This window comes from Lissotriton vulgaris, unplaced genomic scaffold (assembly GCF_964263255.1).
Source record: "Lissotriton vulgaris unplaced genomic scaffold, aLisVul1.2 SCAFFOLD_637, whole genome shotgun sequence".
Taxonomy (NCBI): domain Eukaryota; kingdom Metazoa; phylum Chordata; class Amphibia; order Caudata; family Salamandridae; genus Lissotriton; species Lissotriton vulgaris.
Window position 1 is genome coordinate 287,053 of NW_028245984.1, and position 12,489 is coordinate 299,541.

General features: G+C 44.4%; 1 protein-coding gene and 1 pseudogene across 1 annotated transcript in view; one reads left to right on the forward strand and one right to left on the reverse strand.

Moving 5' to 3' along the window:
* The window catches only part of LOC147666193 (peroxisomal biogenesis factor 19-like), a 109,351-nt gene that overhangs the window by 42,966 nt on the left and 53,896 nt on the right, over positions 1-12,489 (reverse strand). The window contains exons 6-7 of the mRNA XM_086949221.1: positions 10,910-11,086; positions 9,932-9,976 (exon numbers count right to left, since the gene is read on the reverse strand). Coding sequence (XP_086805347.1) covers positions 9,932-9,976; positions 10,910-11,086 — 222 coding nt within the window. The remainder of the gene's footprint in view (positions 1-9,931; positions 9,977-10,909; positions 11,087-12,489) is intronic.
* On the forward strand, positions 4,040-4,168 carry LOC147666194 (small Cajal body-specific RNA 14; annotated as a pseudogene).

Below are 12,489 nucleotides of genomic sequence, written 5' to 3' on the forward strand. Positions count from 1 at the left end.
ATAATCTCGACACCAAAATACATTCTCTACCCCACCCCTTTCAATGATTATTAGCACTTTTGATACTAAGTTGGAACAATAGATCTCACTGAAATGGTCAACCAAACTACTGGCGGTAATGAGAGAGTTATGTCCAATGGCTAAAACAGGATAAAAAAAAAAAGGGGGCACTGATCACTTTCCAGAAACTATATTCATCATTACACATACATCACTCCAAGATTTTTCCCCAAATTGCTCCCATTATCACTTTATTGCCACTCTTTAACAATAACAATATCTGCATTAATGGCCCTAATGTCTTTAGCCAATAAGGCATCCAATAGCAAGGAATGTTTTTCCTTAATGGATCCCAGCACTGAAGGGGGCACAGGAGCCCTTCTTTTCACAGTAGCTAAAAGAATGCAGAATTAACCAGATGAAAACAGGAGGGCTAGCTTCTTTCGGTCATGGACAGGCCTGCCCTGGGCATGGATGCAGCCCGCAGGTGTCCTGCAGTTAAGGAGAAGTTGATACTATTAATAATGCTTTGTTCATTGAAGTGACCTCCTTCCTCCTCCACGGATAAGGGACTTTGATCAGTGAAGTGCCAAACACGCATGAGGAAGTCTCCAAACAAGTACACATTCCGCGCTGCGGGAAAGGTAGGCAATATTAATGGCACTCTGTTCAGATGAAGTTGCCTCCTCCCTCCACAACCACCACCAAGTGACTCCAGTAAGTGAAGTTCCAAACACAAATGAGCAATTCCGCAATCAATCACGTGTCACAAATGTTACAATCCCAGGTAACATCCGACCCAGAGTGCTGTAGTTAATAGCAAAAAGGTCCAAGCTCAAATAAAGGAGGAAGTAATACCTTTACCAATGTTCCCAAAACATTATGAAACCATACAGACCCGACAACAAGCCTATCATGGCTTAAAGTAAAAGCAGAACAAGGTATAATTTAGTTTGCCCATTTGAAATGATTGAGGGGAATACAGAACAGAGGTTCTGAAACAAAATTGTGCTGTTACTGGCTGAATAGAAGACATTTTGAAATAAGCGGTCAGGCATAGCACGGAACTGGGACATAAATGTTTAAGTAAAGAAACTGTCTTCTGAACCCTACTTTCCTTAACCCCAGTGAATAGTCACTAGACTCAAACTTCTCTTCCATAAATCATTTCATAACTTAGCCAACTGTGTATTCTTCAACAATCACTTTTAAGGTGTTGCAGCCAGCTTGCCCCATTTCCAATTATACATTTTATTTTAATATTCTTACTGCTCATTGCCCACGTTATTGTTCTCGTCATTTCTAAGCACTAGGCATCAAAAAAAATGTTATCCATGATTTAAAATTATTTCACACAGGTTCGTGGATTGTCCATGAAGTTTGTAAATGCTCTAGTTTGAAAGTTGCCACATGAGCCAACAGCTCAAAAACCTGTCTTACAATAGATATTTTGTTCCAAGACCACTAAAATCTTTGGTGCCATTCAATGTGGCGGTTTAAACTGCACATTACATTTATTTGCTACAGATAGGAAAATGCTAAGGGGTATCAGCTGATAGTGTGGCACTCAAAAGAATAAGAAATGAAGCAAGCAAGAGGATGCAAGTCATAATGGTAGGCTTACCTAACTGGTAATTCTCGTTACAGAGGATCCTACTCTTCCTCAAAACACTTAACATATTTTTCTTTAAAAAGTTTGCCACTAGTGGTACACAACCACCCTGAAGGAGGCAGGATCAGACATTTCTTCCAAGGTTGGCAACATATTACATCCAACAAGTGGGTCCTCCAGATTGTCCAATGAGGCTGTGCCCCACCTTTCGTTTTTGACCGGTCACACCTTCCACACACATCAGAAAATCTCTCAGAGGAGCACTTGTCCACCTTGCTTCAAGGGATTAATTCCTCATGCTGAAAGTGGTGAGCCTTCGTCCTATTTCAGATCTTCACCCTCTGAATACCTTTTTGTGGAAGGACAAATTGAAGATGCTCTCACTGACTCAGGGTCTTTCGCCTGGGCCCAGGCGACAGATGGTGGTTTTGGTCCCGCCGGAAGCTTACTTGCATGTCCCTGTTTACCAGTTCCATAGATGCTACTTGCAGTTCATGGTTCCCAGTTCTCCTGGCCCACCATGCTCCTCTTCAGCCTCACCGGTGTCCCTTGGGTATTCACGAAAGCGAAGGTGGTGGTAGCTGGAAACCTTCAGAGGTTGGGAAACCCCGTTTTCCACAACCAGGCTGTTGAAGGTGGAGTTGCCAGAGTTAGTTGTAGACCACTTTCAGATGACAGTGAAGCTCCTTACATCGCTGCAGGTTCTTGATCAACAACCGAAAATAACACAGATTCCTTTACGGAGACCCTTTCATTGGAGCCATTAGGGATACAGTGGGGTTACTGGCCTCCCCACCCCAGCGAGTTTTCAACAGTTGACAATGATCCTTATGTTTCTACCTCAGTCCTGTATATTGATGAGAGGGACTCTGAAGCTTCTGGGCCTCTTAACAACCTGATCGTCGACTATGCCAGGTGACATATGCCTAGTCTGCAGTGCAATCTGAAGTCTCAATGGGCCCACTACAAGGGGAACCTATCCGATTCCATCCAGTTTCAGGACGAGACTGCAAAGGAAGACCCTTCTTTCAACCCTACCCAGAGTGGACGGTGGTGACAGATGTGTCACTGCTAGGATGGAGGTCATCTGGGAGAAGTGGAGATCAGAGAAGAGGACTTTGTTCCCTGGCAGAGACCAGTGTCCACATCAACCTGCTGAAGTTGTGGGCTATCTGCCGGGCACTGAAGGCCTTCCTATCATCCATCAATGGAAGGCTGGTTCAGGTGCTCAAGGACAACACAGCTGCCATGTGGTACTGCAAAAACAGGGTGGTTGGGGTGGTGGATCCAGTGACAGAAGGCGCTTTGTCTCTGGAGCTGGTTGCAGGGACAGGTAATTTCCCAGCTTGTGAACAACCTGGGGGATCTTTGAGCACCAGGGCAGACGAGCTCAGCTGCTGGTTCCTGGAGGATCATGAATGGTCATTACACTCCGAGGCATCTTCCAGCAATGGGGAGAACCTTGGCTTGACATTTTCATCACCACTGAGATTGGACAATGCCAAAATGTTTGTGTGCTGGAGTTTTCAAGAAGGCTCTCTCTCAGATACTCATTCTGGATAGAGAGAAGATGGGACTCTTGTACACCTTTCTGTTGTGGTCTCTACTGCCTAGAATTCTAAAGCAGACCACCAAAGACTGGGCCCAAGTTATCCTTGTGGCTGCAGACTTAGCAAGTAGAATGGGGTGCCTGGACTCATTTGTTGCCTCCCAAAACCTTTGTGATGCCTCAGTGGGACCTTAATTTGGTCCTCCCTTACCTCATGTGCGCGCCATTTGAATGCATCCAGAGTTGATCACTACGTCTCCTGACTTGAAGACTGACACTGGTCACAGTGATTTTGGCTCATCAGTGAGTAAACTTGATGTTCTCTTGGTGCAGTAAACTTACACCACCTAATTCTGAGACAAAGTGGTACTTTGGACCACAACAGCCTTTTTAGGTCTCCTGGCGTTTAACAGCGCGTCAGCGCTGTGTCCGCCAGGAGATCTTTTGTTGCTGACTATGCTTCCCAGGAGACAGCACCGGCCGCGCGCAAAGGCGATCGGCGTAGGCCACGCGCGCGCGAACACGCTCAGCTGCCGTCTCCTGGGAAGCTCCAACACCCTACATGCATGCGCATGCGCATACGCAGAGACACACACACACACACACACGAGCGCCCATGCACGCATGCACCCCCACATAAAGAGAACTCACCCCTGCTGTCGCATACACGCATACACACACACACACACACACACACACACACACACACACACACACACACGTGCATCAAGCACCCCCGCCCCGCCCCCCCCGCCGCCACTTACCGCTACTCCGGTCTTCAGCTGCCACCGCGGGGCTCTCTCTAGGGCATGGGCTTCTCTCCGTGGGCGCAGCTTCTCTCCGTGGGCGGTTCGATCCCCGGCCGCTCCTCCTCACACGTGGGTGTCCTCCCTGACGGTTGCATGCGTCAGTAATACCATGTGACCCCAAGGCAGCCACGTACAGCAACGAGAGGGGGCCCACTGCAGACAGGACCCCCAGGTGCCTGTGCTACGGCTCCCTACAGCATTTTAAAGGCGGCGCGAGGACGCCGCGCGAACCTGCACCGAGATATGGAGATACTGAGACAGGAAACAAACCAAACGTTTCCACCGAAATTTGTACAGACTGGAGCAGTGCGTAGGGTTCAGTGCACGCGCGTGTGTGTAAATAAGTGCGAAGTGGGGATGGGCAGGCCATTTTACAAGCATGCAAAACACACTTTGACGTAAAGGCTCTAGGTTCTGTAATAACTACCTTCAAGGTTGAAGCAGATGGTTATGAAGCCGGGCTACGGGGTTCGAGTCCTGGCAACGGCTCAAACACCCTGCAGCGCCAAAGCGAGGCCAGGCGGGGTGCCGGGGGAGGGTGGGCTTAAGTACGGGGAGCCGGGCTCGGGGGAGGCCTTATTTGGGTTCAGGACAGGCCCACCTGCGAGGAGTCACGGCCTAGACGCTTCCAGTTCCGTTCATCCGGTGCACCCTGCAAGGAGGGGCACAAGGCGCCGCGATGTCCGCCTCTGAGCTCTACAGCAAGGTAAGGCCTGCACCTTTAACATGCACAGGGGGCCCGGCTTGGGGTGAGGCTGGGAGGGATGGGGTGTTGTTGAAAGGGGTTACCTGTCTCGAAAGAGCACGTAGACCTTCATAGCTGCCAAGGTTTCAGATTGCTATGTGTGACGTTTTCATAATTTATGTGTAATTATGAGTGACATTTCAGCGGTTATGAGTGATACTTTTTCGGAAGCAAAATCAAGCAATAAAGTCTGGGAAGTCATACATATCTGCAACCTGAAGCCCTACTGCCCTCCTAAACTGATCGTACTGTTAATAAGAAACGAGGACTCCGATGTGCACCCCTCTCATTGAAAGTCCACACTGCACCACTGCAAACAAAAGAACGTTTCTGCAAATGTCAGCAAAGTCAGTTATTGTAGTAGGGTCAGTTAGAAAACCTGCGCAGTGTGCCTGCCACTTGCTCACCTCGAGTAGAGAAAATATCATAATGACTGCAATACTAGGGGGTACTGAATGTAGCAGAGGTTCAGATTCCATTTGCCATATTTTTGTGTACCGCTTTATTTTCTTCTGCTTTACCTGATGTCTTTCTTGACTGCTCGGCCGCTTCCCGGGTGACCTCTTAGAGGACGAGGCAGGCCGCGGTGGTGCAAGAGGCGGCATGCTAGTCACCTCAGCTACCCGGACCTCATGTAATAACCACCTGCTCCTGCAGTCCCTCTGACATGACTGTAGGGCCCGCATCACCATCCAGTGACCGCTGGATCCAGGAGGCGCCAACGTTACCCCTTAAAGCACAACTCCTGGAAGCCTACTGTACACCTACCTGTTCACGAGCCACCATATTGCAGTGCTGATGTGTTTTAAAATGAAGTTAAAGTGCAATCTGGATTTGTAATGAAAGCATCTGATAACTCGCTGTGGGGGAATTAGTGGGAATTACTACGGTCAATGTTTCTGATTTTACTGCATAGGCTGCATACAGTACATGTATTTTTCCCCCATCATTTTGCATGCAGTAACATTTAAATTGCTTAATATTTGAAGGGAAAATGATGGCTTATTCTCACAGCAAACTGGATATTGTTGGATGTTTGTGTCCCTGGTGCCGTTTTAAGAAGTGTAAATGTTCCAGATGTCAGGATCCTACCAACTCTGTTTTGAATCCAATGAGTGCACTTTAGCTGTGGCCCTTCGTTTAAGCCTTTCCCCTATATGTTGCTAGCACAGAGTGGAAAAATCAGGCGGGTGTCTTCATGGGTCTTTTTAAAATAGTTTGCTTGGCAAAGTTCAAAGAAGAGGTTGTGAAAATGAATTTTGCCTTTTTTTCCTTCAAATTTCCCTACTCATGTAATGCCAATCAGGACAGTTTGCCCATTACCAGACTTCCTCATGTCATGCCAACCAAGACAGTTTGCCCATTACCAGACTTATTGTGATATGCAGAGACAGTAGCGTAGGAAGGTGCAGGCTGCCCCCGGGGTCATCACTGTGTGTGAATAATAACCGCTGTGAGGCCGTGCATGAGGTGCATCATCAGAGCTGTGTGAATAATAACAGCTGTGAGCCCCGTGCTGAGGTGCATCATCAGAGCTGTGTGAATAATAGCTGTAAGCCCGTGCCAGAGGTGCATCATCAGAGCTGTGTGAATAATAACAGCTGTGAGCCTGTGCCTAAGGTGCATCATCAGAGCTGTGTGAATAATACCTGCGTCAGCCCCGTGCGTGAGGTGCATCATCAGAGCTGTGTGAATAATAACAGCTATGAGCCCGTGCGTGAGGTGCATCATCAGAGCTGTGTGCATAATAATAGCTGTAAGCCCGTGCCAGAGGTGCATCATCAGAGCTGTGTGAATAATAACAGCTGTGAGCCCGTGCCTGAGGTGCATCATCAGAGCTGTGTGAATAATAACTGTCAGCCCCGTGTGTGAGGTGCATCATCCACATTGCTCAGGTCACCCAAATTCCTGCACTCTCTACCACACTGCTTTCAAGAACACCATACTCTTGCACACACTCACACTGCTCACCAATTCAAAGTGTGCTTAAAATTTGATGCAACGCATTGTCATACACAATGCCAATAACTCAAACTTTAATGCTGGGAGACCTATTGCATTGTAAATGCTTGTTACCTAAAGTAGTTATTTATTTTCACAGTGGACAATCCATCACTCATCCAAAGCTTTTTGATCCACCTCCCCCTCAAAAGAGGAGGATATAATCCATCAGTTGGATTCTAAAAGAGCCTTCGGGTCTCAATGTCAACAAGGACTGTTGGGTGGACTATCATCTCTTTGTGGGGTGCTCTAGGGCAAAGAAAGGCAAGGCAGAAAAAGACTGACAAGATGAATAATCCTTTGTATCAAGATCTGCCACGCACTAGCCAGAGGCAGCCGCTGGAGTGGTGGAGGTCCCATTCCACCAGGGCGAAGGCTTCTACCACTGCACTGGCACATGGAATGCCTGTACTTCACATCAGTCAGGCTGCAATGTGGGAGTCAGCACACACATTCACAATGCAGTGCTGCCTGGACAGTCCGCTCCGACTAGAAGGACATTTCAATTGTTTGGTTCTAAAGGACTTTTTGATCTGAGCCATTCCAAAGATCCACTGTTTTTGAAGGTACTGCTATGGTATCCATTCTAAAGGTAAGGAAGCTGCAGGTAGTAGTATTCATCAGAAAAACAGGTTAGTTTCCTTTGATGATGTTCTTTCTGGTGGATACTCTATTGAATGCATCACTGCACTCCCTATTCTGTGGAATGGTCTTGCTTTCAATCTGAAAAGGTCCGAACCTAGGAATCTGCACACTGGGATGGCTGATTATTAGTGTAAAAAAAGAACTGGACGTCAAAATGCAGGGGTGGCACTTATACACGGGTCCATTCGTCACTTCCAGGGTAGAACCAACACATCACAGAGCTGCATAATGCCACCTTTATAACATACATGGCATTAAACATAAATACTCCTAAATATCTTTGTCAGAAACTGATCACCTCTAGGGATTCTTGCATAGGTAGAAACAAATTTAACTTTTGTCCACGGATCCTACAATTTTAGAAATAAAGTTCCATTGTCTGATCCACCTTAGGCTATATACTTAGTTGTGGAACTCCTTATGATCTTCCATTAGAATGCCATCGACTTCAGCCTATTTAAACACTCCTTGAAATCTCATCTAGCTGAGAACTAGCTCAACCATCGAGATCCCCCTTTTCACCACTTTGAAATTATTGTGTCACTTTCAGGACCATTTGCCCTTAAAACGATAAAGCTCTTTAATTAGAAGGCCACACTTGCTCTGACTGGTACTTTGATCTATTGCTGGTTGACTGATATGCACATATTGTTTAAATGAGCTGTAAATATTATATAATGTGTTGCAAAACTTACTGTAAGGCCCTTGTACACTCAGGGGCCTTGTTTAAGCCAATAAAAGAACTTAGAAAAATAAACAAATGTTTCAGAAAGCAGTCGTTTAAAGTTTTTTGCCACCACTCCCTCTCTCAAATCAAAATAGGTTACTCAAAAGTTTAGGATTTTTTTATAGTACTGCTTACAATGCCAGTGGAGAAAGTTGCGACAGAAAAACACATTATCCACTATCATCTTCTCTGTCACAATCCATCATATTTTCATTTGATTGCAGCAAAGAGATGAAGACAGACTGAACATTGGTCGTCTATTTGAATGAGATAGGTAGAAAAGCTAAAGAGTTAAAACTTATAGTTTGAAAAAACAATAGCTTGAAAAAAGCAGGCCAGTTAGAAAAAAACGTTAAAAATGTCAGGACATTCAAATTAGGTCAGTTTAGGGTAAGGTGCAGGGTTAGCTTCGGAGTAAGGATAGAATTAGATTTGAGTAATGGATTAGAGACAGGGTTGAGGCAATAGTGTTTTTCACCCTCATAAAGCATGCCCTGTGCAAAGTGCCATGTTACTTGAATGTTAAAAACCAAATTGCAGTATGCTAAAATTACACTGCGAGTCACAGCTGTATCGGCAACTCACATTGTAAGCAGCACAATTCTCTTGACTAAACGAGGTAACCACGTGTGTGATTCTCAAGGAAATGCATCTATAGTTTGGGACCAACACAAAAGACACAAAGCGCTTAAAAGTTTACTGACTGTCCATGTCAGTCAGACCCTCCACACAGAGTAAACGGTCCATGAGGGACTGTTTTCATTCCATTCGACAGCTATGGGTTTCAGAGGTGGGATAGTGAAGGTTAGGGTAAACTGAAGCAATCAGCAATCCGCAAGATCCCAACTAATGACCTTTACAGAAAACCCTCCTTTTCGGGCATTGCAAGTATTAATTTTAGGGATGGTGTTGCACTTCTGTCTCAGGAATATGGTTTAGCCATAATTTCTGCACGTCCTTTCAACCAGCTTCTTTGAAATGTGTGATATAACTACACATGTAAACCAGCAGAAAGAATTGCCCAAGTCTCATTGGAGAGATGTGAATACAGAAATGCAATGCATCCAGTCCATATTACATTTGTCCAGGTTTATGGATAGTGTGAGGAAGAGGTTCTGGGTTAAGGTAAGAGAGCATGGCTTTGGGTATATAACAGCATAGAGAATTTGATGGGGTTGTAGGCACAGTGTGGAGTTAACATTTAACCAAAATTTACGATTTGAGAAATGGAAACATTTCTAATATTTGACAAAGCAAAACTGCCAAGTCAATTTGAACGTTAATTTTGCAGTTTGATTTTAACGTTTGCCTTTTCTAACACAAAATTTCAATTTTCAGCCTCCACTACTACAAAATCTGGTAAAATATGGTGGTCTCAGAAACCTGTTCTGCCATTCAGAGACTTCTTTAACCATAGAGAGAAACTCAAGGGGAGAGTGGTGCAAAATGACATCCCAAGTGTTATCACCCAAACTGTACGCAGTATGCTTGAAAAGCAACACAACTTCACTAAACGCAAGATACAATCCCTAAGGATCAAATAAGAATTGAAAGGGGCCACCTCAGGCAGGAAATCAAACCAAAAGTGAAACAAAGGCAGACACATAGGGCATGGCAAGAAAGACATCTAGAGGTTCCTTATGGGAAACAGTGTTGACTGTGGAATTTATTAAAAAAAACAGAAAATCCTACCTGTAGGACATAAAAAATAAAGAACACCTGGATTTCTGGGCAAGTGTTTTTCCTCCAATAGCAATTCCTTTTTTAGTGGATAAAGCCATTTGGTTCAACAGGCAAGTGCTCAGAGCCCTACCATAATAGCATCAAAGGGAAGCAGACTTACCGTTTCACCAGCTAGCTCCTTTGGAGGATGCCCCAAGTCTTGAAGCTGAAAGCAGACAGATCATTATGGTAGGTTATATTTGAATAAGGAAAACAAAACTAAATGTAATACACCTCTATGTGTGCAGATAACACTAGTACACAACCTAGAGCAGGCATTCACTCAAGGCAACTGCTTAAGGGGCTTATAACCGTGAATTTAGGTACAGTCATAGAGCTGGAGGTAAAGGGAAACTAAAACGTGCATCTGAATTAAAGGCTGGTCAGATTAAAGACTGCTAAAGATAGGCACAGAAGAGCTACAATGTCCTATTTGTCAGATAAAAATGCTATTAAAAAACAACAGTGCCTCAATCAGGTTCATGGTTTACTCTTACATTGCAGCAGCCTTTTACTGTCATCTTCGGCCAAAACTATATGAATCACTTTGTTTTAATCTTCCATTATTCCGGCTCAGAGGCCAAACCAGACGAATGGTACAAGGGCTAATCCAATTTACAGCAGAATGTTCCGCCTCTTGTCAAAGGGCCAAGAAATGCTGCTCTAGCTAGCTTTGCAACCTTATGCTTAGTCATTCATCTTTTCATTGCCTCAAGTACTTGCATATCCCCCACCCCCTTTCAGAACCTTTACAAAGACTAGTGAGGATTACTTTTGAATATCTGTTCATATAATGTTTTCAGTCAATAATTATATATGCTACATATTACATGTGATGCCCTCCCAGGTGGGAGAATTAAACAATCTCTCAACAAGAGCTGGAGTGGGTGCATCTGTATCCTAGTAGTTATGACAAATCCATTAAAGGTTTGGTGACAAACACGTAGTCCTAGAGCTTCCTTCGCTCATTTCTTTAGAAGGTTTTAACATGGCCGATCGAGTGTCCATGCGGAGACGTGCTCCCAGAACATAAACAATGCCTCGATACAACAAGGGCTACTTGCTCCACTCACATCACGTAGAGAGCCACATTATTTACCTTTTGCATTAGATCCAGCACCAGCTCAAACCGGGCCTTTTGGGCAACTTCGCTGTCACTGGGCTGCTCAGATTCAAACTGTTCGCAGATTTTACCCATGATGCTGTGCTGCTCCTGGTATTTATTGAATTGCTCCTCGGGCAGGGATTCTCGGTGGGTTTGAAGCCACTCTGGATACTAAGACATGAGAGATTATTAATGTAAAGTTGGAGCCTCAATTTTGAACACACTCAAACTTGTGAAAATTATAACAATGCCTTAAACAAGGAGAAAACCATTTTGGAGGTTAGCTATTCCTCTAACAAAAGCTCCACCATAAATACAAATCACTGATTCATGATCAAGAAGGCAGCAGGTCTTCCAGGTATGGGCCCCCAGGATCTGCAACAACAAAACATTCACAGAGATGTAGACAATCGTCATCAGTTTTGGATGGGTTGTCAAAACCAGATATCATCCTCAGTAACAAGACACCATTCCATTTTGGGCTAGCCCGTGCTCTCATTCGTTTTATTGAGGTCTACAGGTCTGGACTAATGAAGAAGTAGGACAAGCATCACCTTGACAAACACTGGCATCAACCGACCTCACGATATAGCGATGCACTAACTAAAACGAAAAGTAAAATTGTCAAAATAATGGTGAACTGTAGCTGTCAGACAGGACTAGAGCCACGCAACTTCATCACAGAAGGATACAGTCATACATTTCGGAGTCAAAGTTAGACAAACCAACATCTCAGTTCTTTGCATAACTCAAAATGGCTTGGGTATTTTGCCATGGACAAAGCTACAAATATAAAGGTGGGTGGTCAGCTGTGTGCAGTATCTGCATATGTGGATGGGAGTCCATGGATTTATGGAGTGTGTGTGTGTTTGTGGGGCTGAATGTGTGCGGTGTGCCTCAGTGGGTATATGTGGTCTATGCCTGTGGCAGTGTGAAGTGGTGTGTGTGTATGAGTATATATAATATATATATATTTTACCTACTGCCGGTCGCCAGTAGGTAGTTATAAGTTACAACCTTGTTTCCATAGGAAAAGCATTTTATGATTTGTTATAACTTTGACTTCGTTTAACGAATCTTAATGAAATTTTCCAAAAATGTGCTCAATATATATATATATATATATATATATATATATACATACACACATACACACATACATATACATATACACACAGGTGTGTGTGTGTGTGTGTCACTGTGGTGTGCACGGAATAGTGTGTGTGTGTGGTAGCATATCTGCGGCCTATAACGGTGAAGTGCATCCAGGGTTCCTCCTGCACAATTCGTCTCACATCAATAAATGGGTTTCTTGCAGCACCTATATTATAAAACTGTGAAAGCATGGTTTGTCTTCTGTTGGGTAAACTGAAGCTTAGATGTTAATTCAACTACCACCTTAACTTACTTGATTGCTGATTTAAGTAAATACATTACTAATACTAATACTCCAAACCACAGTTCCAAAACCCCTTATTCATTATTAAAATACTCGAATCCTGTTTACACTCTTTCATATACCCCTCATTTAGATCTGCTAGTCTTTGTTGCTCCAATCCCAGGCAGGAGTAATG